This window comes from Falco cherrug, chromosome 9 (genome assembly GCF_023634085.1).
Source record: "Falco cherrug isolate bFalChe1 chromosome 9, bFalChe1.pri, whole genome shotgun sequence".
Classification (NCBI taxonomy): Eukaryota; Metazoa; Chordata; class Aves; order Falconiformes; family Falconidae; genus Falco; species Falco cherrug.
In genome coordinates, this window is record NC_073705.1 from 37387179 (window position 1) to 37405496 (window position 18318).

General features: G+C 40.7%; 1 protein-coding gene across 3 annotated transcripts in view; it reads right to left on the bottom strand.

Moving 5' to 3' along the window:
- Positions 1-6623: 6623 nt before the first annotated feature.
- Positions 6624-18318, bottom strand: part of MCU (mitochondrial calcium uniporter) — a 91477-nt gene continuing 79782 nt past the window's right edge. For 2 of the 3 annotated variants that reach the window (XM_055721531.1, XM_055721532.1), the window contains exons 3-8: positions 14907-15077; positions 13889-13993; positions 10602-10762; positions 9912-10115; positions 8307-8423; positions 6624-7111 (exon numbers count right to left, since the gene is read on the bottom strand). In XM_055721531.1, the coding sequence (XP_055577506.1) occupies positions 6995-7111; positions 8307-8423; positions 9912-10115; positions 10602-10762; positions 13889-13993; positions 14907-15077 (875 nt within the window). In that variant the 3' untranslated portion in view covers positions 6624-6994. Of the gene's footprint in view, positions 7116-8306; positions 8424-9911; positions 10116-10601; positions 10763-13888; positions 13994-14906; positions 15078-18318 lie in introns of all 3 variants that reach the window. The other variant, XM_055721533.1, reaches the window with a different exon arrangement.

The following is an 18318-nucleotide window of genomic DNA, read 5'->3' on the forward strand; positions in this document are numbered from 1 at the left end:
ATCCCGTTTGTTGTAGCTCTTATCATACAGAACAGATTTACATATGCATACACGTACACATCTACAGGTCCTTATAAACGATGGTTGTACAGCTGTCCTCCAGGAAATCACATCCAGGCAGAAAGCTCTCCATCAGCAAAGAGTACAGCTAAGCGTACAGCAATTGCATTATGAAGCAAGTGTAAGCATGTCCTCATTTCCTTTGCACGCTGCATTTCTATCAGCAGGTTGGTGTAAAGAATAATGTCAAGGTTGATGGGCTAGCTTCAAATTCCAGTAAGAAAAAAAAAATAGCTCTGTTACTTTCATATTGAGTCTGCACAAGTCAAGGAGTTGGGTATTTGCCTGTTTCGTAGACATTGTACATGACAAAAAGTTCTCAATAGCCTCCCTCTGGGTGCTCCCCTAGCAGTGAAGCGCAATATGCTGCTCTGCTCCACCCCAACAGAGCAGTCTTTTTCTGCAGTGAATGACACTAGGGAACAACAAAAGCAATTTTATAAATTACTGTCATTGCTCCCGCCAAAAGAATAAGTAAAAAAACCCTTTGTGGCTATATTATGCTGACAGCTATGCAGTACCAGACAAGCTTTTCAACAACAGGAAAGGAAAACAAATTCACTACGCAAAGCTAGCATGGCAGATAACCCTCAAAAGGTGATTATGTGAATTCCCAGAAGACAAACTAAAATTGAACGGACAATAATACACAACCCACAGGAAGCTGTATTTGTGATTTTGACTGAGAGATTGATTCATACTTAAGATCCCAGGTAAATAAAACTGACAAGCTTGAATTGAATTTTCTATTTGTTAGAGGTGTGTGTATTTCTCCAAACCATTTCATTATCAGCTACTTTTATTTTTTTAGGTGGTGTATTAGCCTTGACGCTAGTAACGTTTTAACAACTATGTAGGACTGATAACCGACAGTTAGCATACGAAAATGAACGGCATCATGGCAGTTTTGAGCCTCACAAGTTGCACAGACAGGCCCTAACAAGTTCTCCAAAATGGATTAAAGCAGAAGATGCCCCAGCATTCCTAGAGATGACACTATCCAAATCACCATAAAATCTAGTTCAAGGAAGCAGTCTAAAACTAGAGAAGATTCAGTGTCCTGCCTCTAAACATTCTCGGGATCCACAGGACAGATAAAGAATATCTCAGTCTTCCAGAAGAAGAACCAGAGGCAACTCCTCTATCAGTACTTTCTCTTTGCTTCAGAAGTTATTTTGGGTGACATACATAGCTCCAGTTCCCTGTCAACCAATAATAACCTGTATTACAGTAAACCACTGCAAATCCATGCCTCGGGGAGCTGCAGCAATTATTTCGGAGAGGGGAAGGGGCCAAAACAAAAAAACCCTCCTGCAAACAGACCCTCTGTGGGAGAAGATAGAATTCCAATGGAGTACTCTAGATGCTGCAAGGGCCTGCACTCTCTAGGCAGATGTGATAAATCTGTTGTTCCTGACCTCCTCTTCCCCACCCCAAAGACAAGTGAGCCTGACTTCCCAAGAAGCAAGAAGAATCAGGATTAAGTTAGTATTTCTTGAAGGTAGGCATAAGCGTGGGTTAAAAGACACAGATAAAAGACAATATTAAAATACAGGGCTGGGATTTTATTTTGGTACACAAGAAACAGGACTGTCTAAACCTGCTGCTTTCTATGCTTGGGTATGTCTATCCTTAATGCAAGAAAGGGTAATTCTGGAGGAGGCAACCACACTTCTTGCCCCTCTCAGAGATTTGGAGACTTTGCCATCCTTACACGAGGAACTCAAATTTTTCTGTTTGTAATGGACTACTGAAGAAAGATGCTTTGGTGTTCGCTGAAGCTGGCCTTGTCTTTGTCAGAGCCACCTCTCAAGACACACCGATGTTTGATGAAAGCAAAGTATGTGAAGAACAACTCTTGGTGCAGGAGGAACTCCTGCAGCCTGCCTAGAAGGAGCAGACGGAAGGGCTAATCAGCACTTCCTGCCACTGGGAGAGAGGAGAACTTGACACACATGACAGAATCCCTGTCTGCAATTGATTTGAGGATGTATGTTCACAATACGCCTTGACAGGCTGCTGAGATGGATTGCACAGAAGTCAAGGACTTAAAGATAGGCCATGTTGCTGTAAACAACTTGTCCTAGGACACAGTGCCAATGGGAAGGGCTATTCAGATCAGGGATTGAGCATGAATTCAGTGAAGTACCAGCAAAGTCTACACAAGAAAAAGTAAAACACCAGGACCCCATTAAAATCAGACAAGTAACTCACTCTTAGCAAAGAGTAGCAGTTATTTCCTTTCCCTTAGTGGAGCTCGGTGCTGCAGAACTCTGTTTTGACAGCGTTTTTCCACAGGTCCTACAGAACCCAGTATGTTTTCCATGTTTCTCAATTTCTAGGTGGAAGAATTGGGGCATAAACAGCATATCCATAATGGCAAAACTAGTCAGGGGCAGCAAAAAGAGTCAGATCCATCTTCTACAATTTTACAGAGCCACAATGACTCAGCATTTCTTAAAACTGAAAGAGGGTAGATTCAGATGAGTTATTAGGAAGGAATTCTTTACTGTGAGGGTGGTGAGGCACTGGCACAGGTTGCCCAGAGAAGCTGTGGATGCCCCATCCCTGGAAGTGTTCAAGGCCAGGCTGGATGGGGCTTTGAGCAGCCTGGTCTATCTAGTGGGAGGTGTCCCTGCCCATGGCAGGGGGGTTGGAAATGGATGATCTTTAAGGTCCCTTCCAACCCAAACCACTCCATGACTGACCAACTGAAAGGCTTAGATACAAGGATGAAAATTAAACTTGCAGTTTGTTTTACTTGTTACCTTCCCCCCCCCCCGCCCCTTTAATGTCAGTATAGAAATAAAACTGATTTTTTTCTTTAAAATGTAATAACTGTAATAAGTAGAAAAATACTTAAGATATAAAAATCCCCTTGTTATATGAAAATGAAGTCATACAATGTAGCATGAAGAAAGCAGTTTGCATTTACAACTCCACACAAAAGGCACAGAAAATCAAAGAAACTGTTCCACTGGCTCAGAGCTTGGCTAGCTTCACTTGACTGACATAGTGCCAAGGTCTGACAGCCAACAATAGCTTCAGAGCATCATGCAAACCCTCTTAGAGCCAACATGGAAGTGTAAGAACTTGTAGCAAGTTGATCATTGTCACTGCTTGCCAGGTAGGAAGCGTTACAGTAGAAAAGGAAAAAGGTTTCACCTTGGTTCTTCAGGAAACAGGAGCCATGAACACCTCTCCTGGAGGTGCTTGCAAGGTAGGGCATTGCAGGCATGGCAAAAAGGGAACCCAATACATTTCTGCAGACAACTTCGAACTTGACACGTATTTATTTCAAAGCTCCCTCAAGCAAGACAGGGAAGAGAGGTTAACTAAATGAATAACAAAATTGACAGAAAAAGCAGCATCTGAACACTGCAATGCACACCGCTGCTGATCATTCACAGGACTTTAAGAACGGAATGTGGCATTACTTGAAGATTCAGGCAGCACAGCCTGCTCTTAAAGTGCTGCCAGTGGCACAGGACTATTACCTGCCTGACTTCCAGGCATGAAATAGCTATTGCAAGAGAGTTTGTTGACGTTGATTACAACAGTATATCTCAGTAGAGCAAACAAACATCACCGTTCCCTTCGATGTTAGCATTCAAGCAAAACAAAAGCAGAAGCTTTTTAGGTATTTAGACATCTAGATTAGATGTTAGAAAAAAATTCTTTACTGTGAGGGTGGTGAGGCACTAGAACACCAATAGAGTTGTGGATGCCCTGGAAGCATTCAAGGCCAGGTTGGGTGGGCCTCTGAGCACCCTGGTCTAGTGGGAGGTGTCCCTGGCCATGGTAGGGGGGTTGGAACTAGACTATCTTTAAGGTCCCTTCCAACCCAAACCATTCTATGATTCTAAGCACCAAAATGAGTTTGAGGTTTGTAGCTTATCATCCACCCCTGGCAGAGACCATGTGTGCACTGGTGATGCAGAGGAGCAAGACAACAATCTTGCAGGGGTACAGACTAACAAGACCCACTCGACAGCCCATATTTTAGGGTACAATTGTAAACCCTAATTTTACTCCTTTTCCTGCATCATCTCTAGCAAACAATACAGCATGTGCAGGAATAATTCTGCCACACCATTTTTTTGCCTTCGAAATAGACATTGTGGTGCTAGACGTCCAAGTCTTCAGTTCTTCTGGATGCAAAGATGCGACAACTTCTTATGCAACTCATCCAAGTAATTTGTGTAGGGAGAGCAACAGCTCATCTGTACACAGCAGCAGACTAACAGCTGCTTGGAGGAAGAGGGTTTGTCAGCATTGCTGAACTGAATTTCAGCAGCAATTAAAGGTAGATCGCAATGACTAACAGCTTCTAGCCCCTCCCCTCCAACTTTAAAAACCACAGAAGTTGACTGTTTGAAGAACTGGCTGATCATGCATTTTGGTTTGGGTTTGTTTTTTTGGGGTTTTTTTTGTTTTGTTTTTTTTTTTTTTAAGACAGTCAATGAACACGATTAAAACCTTCTGGCTCCAGATGTCTGATCCTAACATCCCATAAAGTTAGGACCAAGTACAATCTGCTAACTCCCAAAGTTAATGAACAAACAATAAGTCATCATGACAAATCAGACCACAGCCATTCAAGGGCCCAGAAAGAAAGTGACAGAAGCTTAAAACTTCACTTTTCCACTGAAACAGCAATTGAATGCAATACAGAAATACATTGACTCTACTTGGTACCTTTTAGGTTGCTAGGTATTACACAACCGTACATATCCTTATCTTGCAGCACGCCACATCTCCAGATTTTGTCAGCCTCCACGTGGAGCTACTATGCTGGCCAAACAAAGGCAAACCTTTGTTAGGCCAAGTAGCTCTACCTCTGCCTCACCACCTCAACTGCTCCTGAGATCCCTGTGTTACAGAGCCAGGCATGACAGCAAGATCTCCATCCAAGTTGCTTCAGGAAAGCTATGATCTGCATCACCGGAGCCTCAGTGATATAAGGTCAAGAAGAAACAACCTAAACAAAAAGAAATGGAGGAAACTCAGGTGACAAACTGCCACACACAATATTCTCTTCTCAGCTGGGGAAAATAACGTTATTCAAGAGCACCGATTCAAAAATTGAATAGTTATTTATTGTTCCAGAAGTACATTGCTCTTTTATACATATTTCATAAATGATACAGGATTTTACACATGTTCAGTTTGTTTGTTTTTTAAAGGATTTTTCTCCATGCTCCCTCCCTCATCCCAAACGCACACCAAGGATTTAGCTACAGGATTGTGTTCATTTTTTTCCCTTTAAAACTCACCACACAAACAGGATAAAACAGATAAAAAATAATCACACAATGTAATTAAATTGAAAGACAGAGGAAAAGGGGAAGGAAAAAAAACAAACTAGAAACATGCACCCATTCAGTCCAACATGCCATTGAGTGAGAAGAGGCAGCAATCCCAGCTGTGTTTCCACATCTGCAAGGCACCTGGCGTCTAGTTAATACTGATTTGTTTATTCTTTCCTATATTTTTAAAAACATGGTTCTCCAAAAAACCAGAATCCTCTTTCCATGACACAGTGAGAAGTAGTAGTGAAACATCAAAAAGCAGCCAGCCTTTCTGTATATAAAGCTTAGTGACCTTCTCCCACCTTCATCCTGTCTCCACAGTATTTATCAGCAGGATGCTAAAGCAGACTGACCTGCTTTGAAAGAAGAGATGTTTTATCTGCTAAGAGATCAGCCAGCCTTGGCTAGAAGAGAGGGCAATGGGTTGACTTTCCTTCCTCTACTTCTTTTAAGAACAAGATATGTCATTAGCCACTCCTAAGAACTTCTGACCTGTGGACACAAAGTTCATTCAAAGCTACTTCATTAGGGGAAAGTGCTAGAGAACTAAAGTAGTTCTGTGCCTTGCACTTTAAGAGCCCCAGGCTTTGAAAAAAGCCTCTGGGCAAGGAAAATGGTTTGAACATATATAAGGCCTTTTATCCCATTTACATAAGTACTCAAATATAAATTTTCACTATTCCATGTTCCAAAACTGTTCCATTTAGAAGCAGGACTCATGACAACGCAACAGTTTCACAATCCTTTAATCCTTCATAATTTCATAGTCCAGGTGGCTATCAGATTGGGGTAGAAGAAGGGAATCTCTGTCCCTTAAGACTGAATATAAAAAAAACCCAAAACACCTCTCATGCAACGCTGCCATTGATTTCTAGAAGGAACTGAAGGGCACTGGAACACAAAGTTTATATAGTTATTATGGAATAATCCAAAAATGTCAATTATCAAATGTCCAGAAGAAAACTCATTCCTTCTCTCACTTGGCTACAACCAATCTGTGCTACAAATAAGCGAAGGAAGAAGTCAGTGGAGCACATGGGGTGGGCTGGGAGGGGAAGCTCATGGTTTTCCAGTAGAAAGCAGTCTTGTAGTAACTTTATAAAAGAGACCAGGTCTGATCAGAAGTGTGCGTGTTAATGGCGTGGAGTGCAAGTTCTGATCACCAGCCATAGCTCCAGGTGGCTTGGATTCTTTGTTTTTGTTTTTTTGGGGGTTTGTTTTTTTTTTGTTTGTTTGTGTTTTTTTGAGAGAGAGAGAGAGAGAGAAAGAGAGATCTGAATCAGGTAAAGGAAAATTAAAAAAGCTAAGCAGGCTGCTGGTGTCTTTATCAAGAGGCAGACCCTGCAAAGCTGGAAGAAGACATCCGTACACCCCAACATTACACTCTTTTCATGACCCCCCCCCCCTCCCCAATCCTGTATTTGTACACAATTGCCATTCAGACAGTTTTTAAATGTGACTATTTGCCAAGCCCTTTTCAGAACTAACATTCCACAATGTCCCATCTTCAGGTTTAAGAGATTCCCCCCTACAGTCCTTTGTCTTGATTAAAGGTAAAAACCCTCCACCCCAACACAACCTCCCAGCTTCCACCTGCAATGCTTTAATTAAAAAGGCAAGAGCTATGAACAGGTTTTTTGCCGGGGTTCAGAGCTTCGTTGCTGATCAGTCCTTTTCATCAATTTGCTGGATGGGCAGGTGAACCTGCAGTGGGTCTCGAAGCCTCTTAAGGTCCAATTCTGCCTAAAAGTAAAAGACACATTATAAAGAACAAGCTCCCAATACACCTTCTCCAATACCACTCCCCTTTACAGAATACAAAACTCTTCTGTATTTCCTTGTTTTTCTGTCCAGAAGGGAAGTTTACAGAAAGTAAAACAAAGTCACAGGCTTGTATTTGGGAAAGCCATTCTCAGCACCTAAAGACATTTGCTCTATACTTCTCTAAACTTCTCTACATGCAGCCAGTTAAAAGAAACATGGCAGGAAAGATTTCACCCCCCAGAAACTCACTGGAACCTTTTTTATTGTAAAACAAACAAACAAACCCCCAAACTCAAACAGAAACAAACTAGATTAATGGAAATGGTTGATTCTAAAAGAAAAGCTCCAGGAAAATACGGCTAGCCAAGGGTATTTGTATTCAATACAGCATGAGAAAACCCAGAGGTCTTTCTGGGTTTTCTCATGAAACAAAGAGAGCCTAGCTCCAACCTCCCTCTACTCCTTGCACAGCTCCTTCTCCAACGTGCCTTGGATATCCTACTCTGTCATTTCCAGAGCCTGAGAATAAACAGAGAATGATACAGAGCTGTAAAAAAGAACATGGTAGCTCTGCTTTTTCTGCTCATGCCATCCTTCTGCAGAAAGGCTCTCCAAAACATCATGAAAGACCTCCACTCGACTCCTTTGTTAAGCAGATCCCACAACATGGACAGTCTGCCAAAAGTGCCTACCCCCAGAATATGAGAAATCTGTCCCCATTGCCTCTAACAATACAGCTAAGTATTTGGAACATTCTTTTCCATGACTGCAATCCAGTGCACTGAAGTTTTATGTCATGAAGACATTAACTGAATGGATGCAAGTCTTCATTCCTCACTAAATCCATCTGGTGTGTAGGAGTTGAGAAGAAAGAAAATGTTGAATTAGCCTCCTCTAAGGCATGAAGTGCCTGAAGCAACTCAAGATTTGCCAGCAGCTTCAAAACACCCCTTACCAACAGATATAAGCAACCATTTCATGTTGATTTACACATCCAGTCGTTCTGTTCCTGGGCAGATCAACACCAAATCAGTGACTGCACCGGGGCTATGACAAGAAAATGCACTGGAAACTTAAGATATATCCAAACTTATTTGAGATGCATCCATTAATAGCAGCTAAGAACTAGCAAACAGTAGCTTCTTTGTCATCTGGAAAAAATCTTGTTACCTGAGCAATTGCATCCTTGAGTTGATTGTATTTCTCTAGATCAAATCGCGTCTTTTTGGCTCCTTTATGGAAAAATAACAAGTACTGTCTGTCTCTGGCATCTGGATAAACATATTCCTAAAAACAAAAAAGGAGAGAAGATAGGAATAAAGCCACAACAGGATGCAACACAGGATACAGTTAGCACAGTATATCTCAGGTGTGTTTTGGGAGAATGACTAATTTCTGTCAGTGAAAGCACAAAACCAGACAGCACTGTCTAAGCTCACGTAGTGTGGTGGGCTGACCCCAGCCAGCAATTAAGCCCTCACTCAATCAAGTGACAAGTTTATGGGGAGAAAGGGAAAAAAAGCTATACCATAAGAAAGCCTTTGTAAGATGGCCCATACTTTTTCTTAAGATCATAAATGTGCAATGGTTAATTAAAGCAACAATAGTTGCTCATGAGTTCATCTCTCAACGAAGTTATGCAAGGGAGAATAAGAACCCAATACCACAGCTTTTGCCAGGGATACTCTACCGCAAAAAGCCACAGCTTTTTAGAGCATGCAGGTGACTTGGAGCAGCAGATCTGTTCAGAACAAATCCCACATAGCCTCTCCAAAGCACAGGTCTGCCTGCGCAAGTTAACTCTCCCTTGCACTGGAACAGCCCACAGCCTCTGTGTCTGGTGTACACCCAATGGCCAGCACTATCAGGTGGAGAAAAGCTGCATTCAGTATCACATCATCCTTGAAACACCAAGATACTAAGATCTGGCTGAAAAAATACTAATTAATACAGATGGCAATTAAAACACCAGATCTGATTCCAAACACGGCAGAAGTTCCAACTGCACTTAGCAGCCCCCTGACAGGGGCACGCATGTCCTCAGCCCCTGAAATGTGCAGCTGACAGACCCCTGGGACACCATGCTAGAACACCTGCAGCAGCATCTGTTCTGATGGTCTTGTGACAGCAGAGACTTTCTGAGGCACCGCCTCATTATTTAGATGGGATTATGAAGTTTAAATGGGAGTGATGAGACAAACCATGTACTAGAAAATCCACACAGTCCGTCACAACTACCAGGCTCCAGAGAAGGATCCTTTATCTGGATGGGAAACCAGATCCATGAAACACTTCAACAAAAGCATTTCCAGCAAGATCCCTGAAATTTTGTCTCTTTAAAAAGACCAACATCTCATGTCAGAGGTGGGATTCCTTGAAATTCAGAAGGTACCTCACAACCCATAGTTTATTGGGGCAGACACAAATCACAGCACTTGGATGCCTCTGGTGCAAGTCAGTGGGCATGAGGCTGCATGTGTGGGCATGCAAAAACCATTATCTGTCAGTAGATGAACCTGTACAACTAAAGCAGTCAATCACTGAACATGTGTAAGCATTTACAGTAAGACAACCAGGAAATCACCAATGACCACGACCAGAAAACCCCACAATCATACACCACCATTCTGGAGAGCGCGAATCAAATCAAGTGGCACCCAGGTTCTGACAGGATAAGGGGCAAAGCTACCTCTAATGGGCAAAATTTTGCTATTTTCCTAGGGAGCAGAGCTCAAAAAAAGTCTTCTACTGAAGTGTCAGTACAACAAGTCCTACCTGGCGAGTCATTACGAAATAAGCATACATTGCCATGGCACTACCATAGGTGATGAAATAGGTGACTGGTTCCATAATGTCCCAAGAATACTCCCACCAGGTGAGGCGGGCCAGAATCCCAAACTGAGTGGCCATATAAGCCAGGCCTCCCCACAACACCAAGGTTGTTCTCTTCTCTGCTTTCCTGCTGAGCTCCATCCTTACCTGCACAAGACAAAAGCATACACCTTGTACTCTCAAAAATAATTGAGATAATGTAAAATTAAGAGATAATGTAAAAAAAGCATCTTGTATTTATATTCATGTTAAGTGGTTTGAAACATATGATTTTAGTCTAGATTATGCAGACAAATCTAGACTTCCTTTCCATCACTATCTTGCTATCATCCATATTTTGCACTGAGCATGCTCCGAATGCCTTGCAAAAGTATTTATTTCTCTACGTTTAGAGATTTTCTGTTGCATTATCCCCAGTCTTTATTTACTACCAAAATAACTTCCAGTTACATAAAGCAAGGAAACAAAACACTTCCACCGAAACCAGAAACAGACATGATTTGGTATACAGTTAGTTTTAAGATCACTGAAGCAGTGATGCTCTTTGAAGCATGCCAGGGGCCTAATTAAAACCTTGAAATAAATTAAGGCTGCATTTGGCGGGTAAGTAGAATACAATGAGAAACTTCTTACTTTTTCTAGTGGTGCTAGTTGCTCCTTCAATTCCTCTAGTCTCCCTATCAGCTCCTTCTCTTTGTTCAGCTGGTGCTCCTCGATGCACAAGGCAGTATACAACTGCTGAACCAATGTCTTGACATCATTCAGCGTTGTTGCATTTTCATGGCTTAAGAGCTCTAGGAAAGAAAGAGACTGATTTATATGTGTGTACCCACAGAACTTCTTACATACTCTTGAGAAACTGCTATTAATCTCTACAGGAAGAGTATGAAGCTATCTTTTCAACCAAGAAGCCTTTGGAAGAGCTACAGCACACTAAGAAAGTGTAATTTCTTCAAAAGAACATCAGGCTTTATTATTGGAAATTTCTAAAATTTGGTAAGAATAAGAAAAAGAGATACATACTATTACGCTTGCTAGTTATCAACAGCTACTTGTGATCCATTTTTATATACAAGACTTAAGACAAATGAACTACGTAGTATGATCCATCACACCAGCTGTCAAGAAACAGTCAAAATTTAGATTACAGACTGTCAGCAGCCATAGTTACTGATGATGGCAACCAAACACCTTGGATTAGTGGCCCCAGAAATATGCAGTCTTATGATCGTTATTTTGAGTACCAATGCCAGGAAATGTTTCCCAACACTCTCTGGGTAACACCCTGCTGTGCCATCTACAGGGCGATGAAATTCTCAGTCACAGTATTTAAGACGAGATAGTAACTGGGTTGCTAACTGAAACTGCCTTCATCCCCACATTTCAACACAAAAAGGATTCCTAAAGGAAATCAATTTGTAAGACAGTTGTGACTAGTGGTATTGTACTACACACTTAATTTTGAAACTTGTGTTTTTCCATACAAAGCTTAAGAACCCTACATCAACCAAATACAGAAATAATTTTTAATAAATTAATTTTTGTAGCATCCTTGGGCTTGTGCCTTAGGTTCTTTTCTCAAAATACGATTTTACCAACACATAAACAGCTATGGACAGCTCAAGTTTTAGCACTAGCAGCTCAAGGGAAAGACACTCAGTTGTCTGCGCCAAGACACACCAAATCCCCCTCCCAGCTAACAGGCTCCTGTTTCCCTATGAAGAAAAAACCCCCATGTGTTCCTCCCGAAGTGACCATCAAGAAGTACTTAGTATTTAAGATTACAGCATCCTGGCATTTCCATTCCAAAATACTAGTGATTTTGTAAAAATGGAAAAACAATAACTGAAAGGTTTAACAGAACTAATCTCAGGGCCTATTTATGGGCATATTCATTTTACTACAAACTAACTATAGAAATCTCCTTGGAAAAAGAATCAGAGTCTGCAATTTCATGTAACCTAGGAGATCCCAGAGCTCACTTACCAGCACACAAGAAGTATATCATACAAGCAAGCTAACCAAAAAACATACCCACTCACTGACACAGCCTTTGCTCTCTCAAACATTCGGTAGGTGGGACATGTGAATGGCCTTACCTCGGGACAGCAATTTCTCTAGTGCAGAAATAGACACCATGTCTGCATTCTCATTTAGTTGTATTAAAAATTACAGACTAGCCCAGCTTGGCTTGAATCATCACCTGCTCTCAGGGGCTAACAGAAGAGTTACCTTGTTAAAATCCTCACTCTACTTCTCTGGTTTAAGAAGTCCTGTAAGCGTGTGAAGAAACATTCAGGACACTGAGCAGTGGGGTGACAGAGCAGAGAGTAACTTTTTTGTGTGTGTAATATTCAGTCATTTAGATACCCAGACTCAATGGAGAGTTTTCTGTTAAGGTGCTTTTAACAAGACCGTGGGAAAAAAAAAAAACATCTCTAGTGGAGGTCAGTCTAACTCACACTTAGGGGAGAAACAGCACCTCACCCAATGCTGCACTCCCACATAGTAAGGACAAGTGGCTGCACAAAGTTCCCCAAGTCAAACTTTTTTTTTTTTTAACTTGGTATTTTTATACTGTGAATAATAAAACTCTAGAACACATTATTATTTTCCTTGCAAAAAGGTCCTTGAAAGCTAACTACATCTACAGAGGAAGATGGCATATATCAGCAGATCTTCCTAGCAATCAGCCAGCCAGGGTAGTCTCAGACCCAGAAGATATGGTCAGTCTCCCGATTTTTGACAGATAACTTGCTTTAACATGTTGCTTTATTCAGGATGGTCAAGATGGTAAAAGGAACATTATCAGTTCCCTCACAGCTTTTGCCTTATGAATGATTTTGTTCACCATCTACTGCTTGAAAGGAGGAAGGCCCAAACACTAGGGAAAACACTCAGATAAATAGGGGAAGGTATTTCCACCATCTAACTTCAAGTGGACATACAAAGTAAAGTTACAAATCCTTCCTAATCTGGTTGCATGTCTACAGGGCTAAAAACTTTTTTTAGAAACATAACTGCTTGCAAGCTTCACATTATTGCCTGCACTAACAGAAAAATAAGGTAGACAGAAATCCCCCACTACCTGTGAGCCAAGCCAACAAGCAGACCAACATTTCCAAAACTGGTCCTTTTGTTTAAATCCTCAGAGGTAAGTATAGGCATGCAAGAACCTGGTGCTTTATGAAGCCTATAAAGTTGCCTAGGAGAGAGAGTAGAGGACAGATGAAAATACCAAGTTCCTGCTTTTGCCACTAACTCTGGATAATCTCAAAAGCTTCTTGCAAGTTTTCACATCTTCAAAATTACACATGTGTCCGAAGCCCATAATTTAGAAGGATTTTGTTATCGATTCAACATAGGTTTTGAATCAGTCCCTTCTTATTTGATTCTAATCAATGTAACCTTGTAATAGCACGGTCTCATTTATTTCATTGTCTGTTAGTTAACAAGGTTTCCAGGTTTATTTGCAGTATTCAAAGTACCACGCTTAATAGGAAACAACATTAACTGTCAGGTCAGGGCACAATTTATTCTTATAAATCAGATAACCTAAGTTTCAATCCAATTCCCATTTTGTACTGTAATCCTTCAGAATGAGTTAAATTTAATTACTTTTCAGTAATCAGAAAAAATATCAGAAAAAAATTGAAATTAAAAGAAATTACATTTCTGCACTTATTCCTCTTACAAGGGGTATGGCTTTGAGCAGAATGAATATTTGCTTTTCATTACTGACTACTCCCATTACTTGGTATCACTAAATTAGACTACAAGGGCAGGAATAGAATCTGCAAGGTTTCCTTTAGAAATAACACTTGGTGTTCTTGAACAAGTTAATAAAGCACACTGCAATTAAACAGGGAAATGAACACTAAGTTTTATTTCTGATGTTTACCAGAACCAAGCTGGTTTACCTCTCTTTGGTGGCCTGACGTGGTATGTGACATCATTAATGATCAGTTTGAAGTCATCCAGCAGAAGCAAATCTATGCCTGTAGAAGAGGCAACACGTGTGCCATCTGTAAGGCAAACAGATGAGTTACTAAAGAGTAGAAACCAAACTGTACCGAAATATGCTGTGGCTAAGTTGCAATGCCATCCCAAGTCCAGTTACTGGATTTCTATGTCTTCCCACAGACGATACTCTTTATCAAGATACTTATATATATACTGGGAGACCTTACCTGGCAAATACTAGCTCAGCTACATATGCAGCTGCTTTTCTACATCTTTGGTATTTCGAGCCATCTTATAAAAAGCAGTTCCCTTCATCCCACACACTGTGAATATTTTAATGTTTTGCAATACAATCCACTTAAGTGACCTTCATCTTTCCCCACTGGCATTAGAAATTATTTCAGTCTCTGGTATTGGACAGTTTTGACACCACTAACCTAGCAACACCTTCCTCCCAGACCAAGACCTTTAAGGAAATACCTGCTTTGATGGCACTGTCATAAAGACACCGTAACAATGTTTCAGAGCTTTGGTGGCTATCAGACACAGCAATTGAACAAAACAGTACAATAAGGCTAAGTGAAACATGACTGAGCCTTCATAGCTACACAAGGTACGATTTCCCTTGTACCACCTCTTACCTACTTCCTTACAAACAGATTAGAACATCTAACACAGGTTGTATAGCTAAATAGTAGGAAACTCAGTGCAAACTCCTCCATTAGGACTGATGTCTGTAAACTAATCATTAGGAATGTGTTTCTCCTCCTTCACTCTACAGTCAGATTTCCTTTACAGACCTGATTACACAGGGAGAGCTAACAGCATTCCTCCACTAGGAGTGGCATTTCTACCTTATACTTTTTCAGGAGCGTCAAATAACTCACACCATAGCAAACTTTTACTTAAAAAGCAAAAGGCCAGACAAAAATAGGTGGCAAGTAAGTAAATCAATTAGCTTATAAACAACAGTACCTGCTGAGTAGATGGCAACCCGATCAATTCCTCTGTCTTCTGCTTGCAGCTGTTGTAAGAACACACCAACAGAGTCTGAGATAGGTTTGAGCGTGAACTGGCAGCGTTCACGCCGGGATGGAAGATTCACAGAAATTACAGGTAACCCGTTTTGGTAAACCACTGTCACTTCTACAAAGAAGACAAAAATGTAAGTTTACCATGAAAAATCAGCAGACCTTCTCACATTAGTTCTGTATTTATCCCACAGAGAAAGACAGAGTTATGAGCTGAACGCAAGACAGACTAAATTTGTGGTTCATCTTTTATCAAGAGATAATGCCTATCAAAGGAAAACCGAGGCATGTCAGAGGTTTTCAGTACCATTAACTTGGCAGCATGTCTTAAAACTTTGTGTTTTGTGGAAAAGTAAAAGATACTTAATCTAAACACAATCATGTTTACACCAAAGGCAACACGATATCTAAAAGCCACAACTTGGTAGCACATAATGATTTGGTTTGTTCTTGAGAATCAAAGTATTTTGAACTATGGCAGACAAAACAGCATGCAATTTATCAGGATTTACAGCCCAGAAGACAAAGGCAAACTGTGTATATTAGCAAACATCAAGGAAGGACCTACTTCAAACCTTTTTATTCTTGTTTAGTTCTGCCCTCCTTCTTTGCCGCAAGGCAACAAATATTTAAGACAATAGTCAGGAGTATGAGGTTGTAGGAATAGCACTCCGAGTTTAAGCTTCAAGGTCATTTCATCTAAAATCCATGGGATCAATACACTTTGTACTTCAGAAGACATACATTACTTAGTGGGGTAGATAAAACAACATCTTCCTTTTCTGCCAGGAGCTTTTACAAGAGCATTCTGAAAGGTTTCAGTGCCCCTTTCTAAAATTTTATGGTAGTGACCTGTAGGAACTCTAAGCCAGTTATTTTACTGCCAGAAAGACAGCCCACTCTGTGTGCTCTGGGATATCAATACATAGAAAAGAGAAGTTAAAAGTTTGTATGCCCTCTACTGAGTTACAAACAGTCAAAATTTCCCCCAAGTGTAGCAGCTGCCAAGACATAGCAGCACACCTAGAAATGATTCACTTTGGATCGCTACTTATTTGTCTTATGTAAGAATGTAAGGTCATCTTTATTGCACAGAGCATTTGCCATGTCTTAAGCACTGTGCAGTCACACCCACCCACACTGCATCTGGTTTAGTATTGCCACCTGTTGTAGCTTTGGCCAACTACACGAACCACACCATCTACTCAAATAAGTTTAACTCATGTGTTGACATGCTAAGTCAATTTAAGCAGCTAGCATCGAACCTGGTTGGTCAAAGAAGTCAACGCAAGTAGAAATAGAAGCAAATAATGACATTTGAACTACCAAAGGGAACTATTTCTAAGCATGCCACCGTTCAGGAAGTTTTGCCACCAGTGGCCTTTATATCTCCCTTTTCAGTGATTTGCTGCCAGATGATGAACTTGTTTATCATAGGTTCATTTACATATTAGGACAAGTCTTGGGGCAGCATGCCTTTCCGAAAAGGGAGGCTCATGTATGTTGAGAAAGGATGCACCAAGTACAGTTTTACAAAGCCAGAAGAGTTCTATCAAGCTTTTGAGTTTATTGTCACATGCCTTCATTAATTGAATCATGCATACAAAGGCTTTCCCCGTCCTCCAGGAGATTACTATCCAGTGCTGACAAAGAGGTCCTCGGGTCTTCTTGAAGACTAGGTGAAAGTGACCAAGTATGGACATCTAAAATGACTAAAGCATCTTAACAGGCTCCAGTATTCGGAAGCCTATAAATGCCTATTCTCAGGACTCAAACACCTGACAGGATTTTAGTAGCTTTAGTGTTTCAAAGCTTAGAACTGAGACAACAGTTTATTGAAAAAAATAACGCAAACTGCCAATTCATTTAGACAGAATTTCAAGCTCCTTATCAGCAAGTGTTATGACACCAACTATCAGATTTTTGCATTTTTTCACTCAAGTATCTGAGCAAGAGACTGGTAAGAAATAGATAAGCATTAGCTACACTTACGGTAGCAGACTCAGAAGGAACAATCAACACATTTAGAAGCTTAAAATAGCCACTTAAGTATTTACTTTGTTGGTTCTGTGAGCAGCATAATACAGCATTAACTTATGTACTGCTTACATAACCACAAGACATGAAAAACAGTCTTTCTTTAAAATACTACCTTAAGCATACAGGCAGTGAGCCAGTTTATTGCAGAGCAGAAGAGATAATATGTCTGCACCAACACTTCTCCATGTATCCCCACTGGTACAACACTGGGAGCTTCAACTGGGAGCTGAAGCTCCATGACTGCCAGCTTTTAAGTTAAGTGCCTACCAGCACTGCCATATTTTAACCCTCCGCAGACCAGACTGAGACCACAGTGATAAACGCAATAGCTTGGACTGCACCAAGAGTCAGCAGCAACAGTAGCACACACAAAACCTTTCTCAAGGATTTCCAGCTTAGGTGAAGTGTTAAAGACCAAGTTATTTCCCTTCAGAAGACTGACTCAGTAAGTCTAGAATTACAGCTAATTTATGTTTTCTTTATAAAAAGCTTATAAAAGTAATTTTCTTGCCTAATTCATCAGCAGGAAAGACCATAATTCCAGTTTGATCCTCTCATCACCTCCCACACAAGTAACTTCTGGTCAGATTTTTTATTGCACTGGCGAGGGAAGAACTCAGAGGCAAGTAACAAAAAGAAAAAAATCCGAAGAACGTGTCAATAATACAAACCTAACAGACAGCAACAGACAGCTCCAATAAAACCTACTAACAAGACACTGCGATATGGCTGTCTGCTTCGCTTTCATCTGCTCTGGCAGCCCTGTGGATTGCCTACATGAGGGCAACTACAAGTTACTAAGTGGACAAAGCATTCTGACATTTCACCAATTATAGAGCTAACATTTCAGCTAATCTTCCCTAATTTCAAGCCAGTACTTAAATACATGAGACAAGTAAAAGAAAGTTACTGATACAAGTGTATTTCATTTAATTTTACAGACATCTACAACCTGCCCAGGGATACCGCTAAGTAAGACCAGAGAGGATTTAAAAGCTTTACATACTGTATTAAGTGTGAGGTTGCTTTAAGGTATGAATTCCACCCAAACACCACAAAGTTTTGACTCAACCGTATGTGCATCAGTAACAGATTATGAGCATTTCAGCACATCTCTGTTCTTGCATAGGAATAACTTAAGCAATACCTTAGGCCTAAACAAAGTACAATTTTTTAAAAAGGGTGTGGCCAAAGAATTCTGTGTCCAACATTTACTTCTGGTAAAGGTGAAGTTATTGCAAGAAATAAGAGAAACATTCAAGCACAATATCAGGAGAAGTAAAACAAAATCAGGCAAGTAGCTACACACTTAAGTT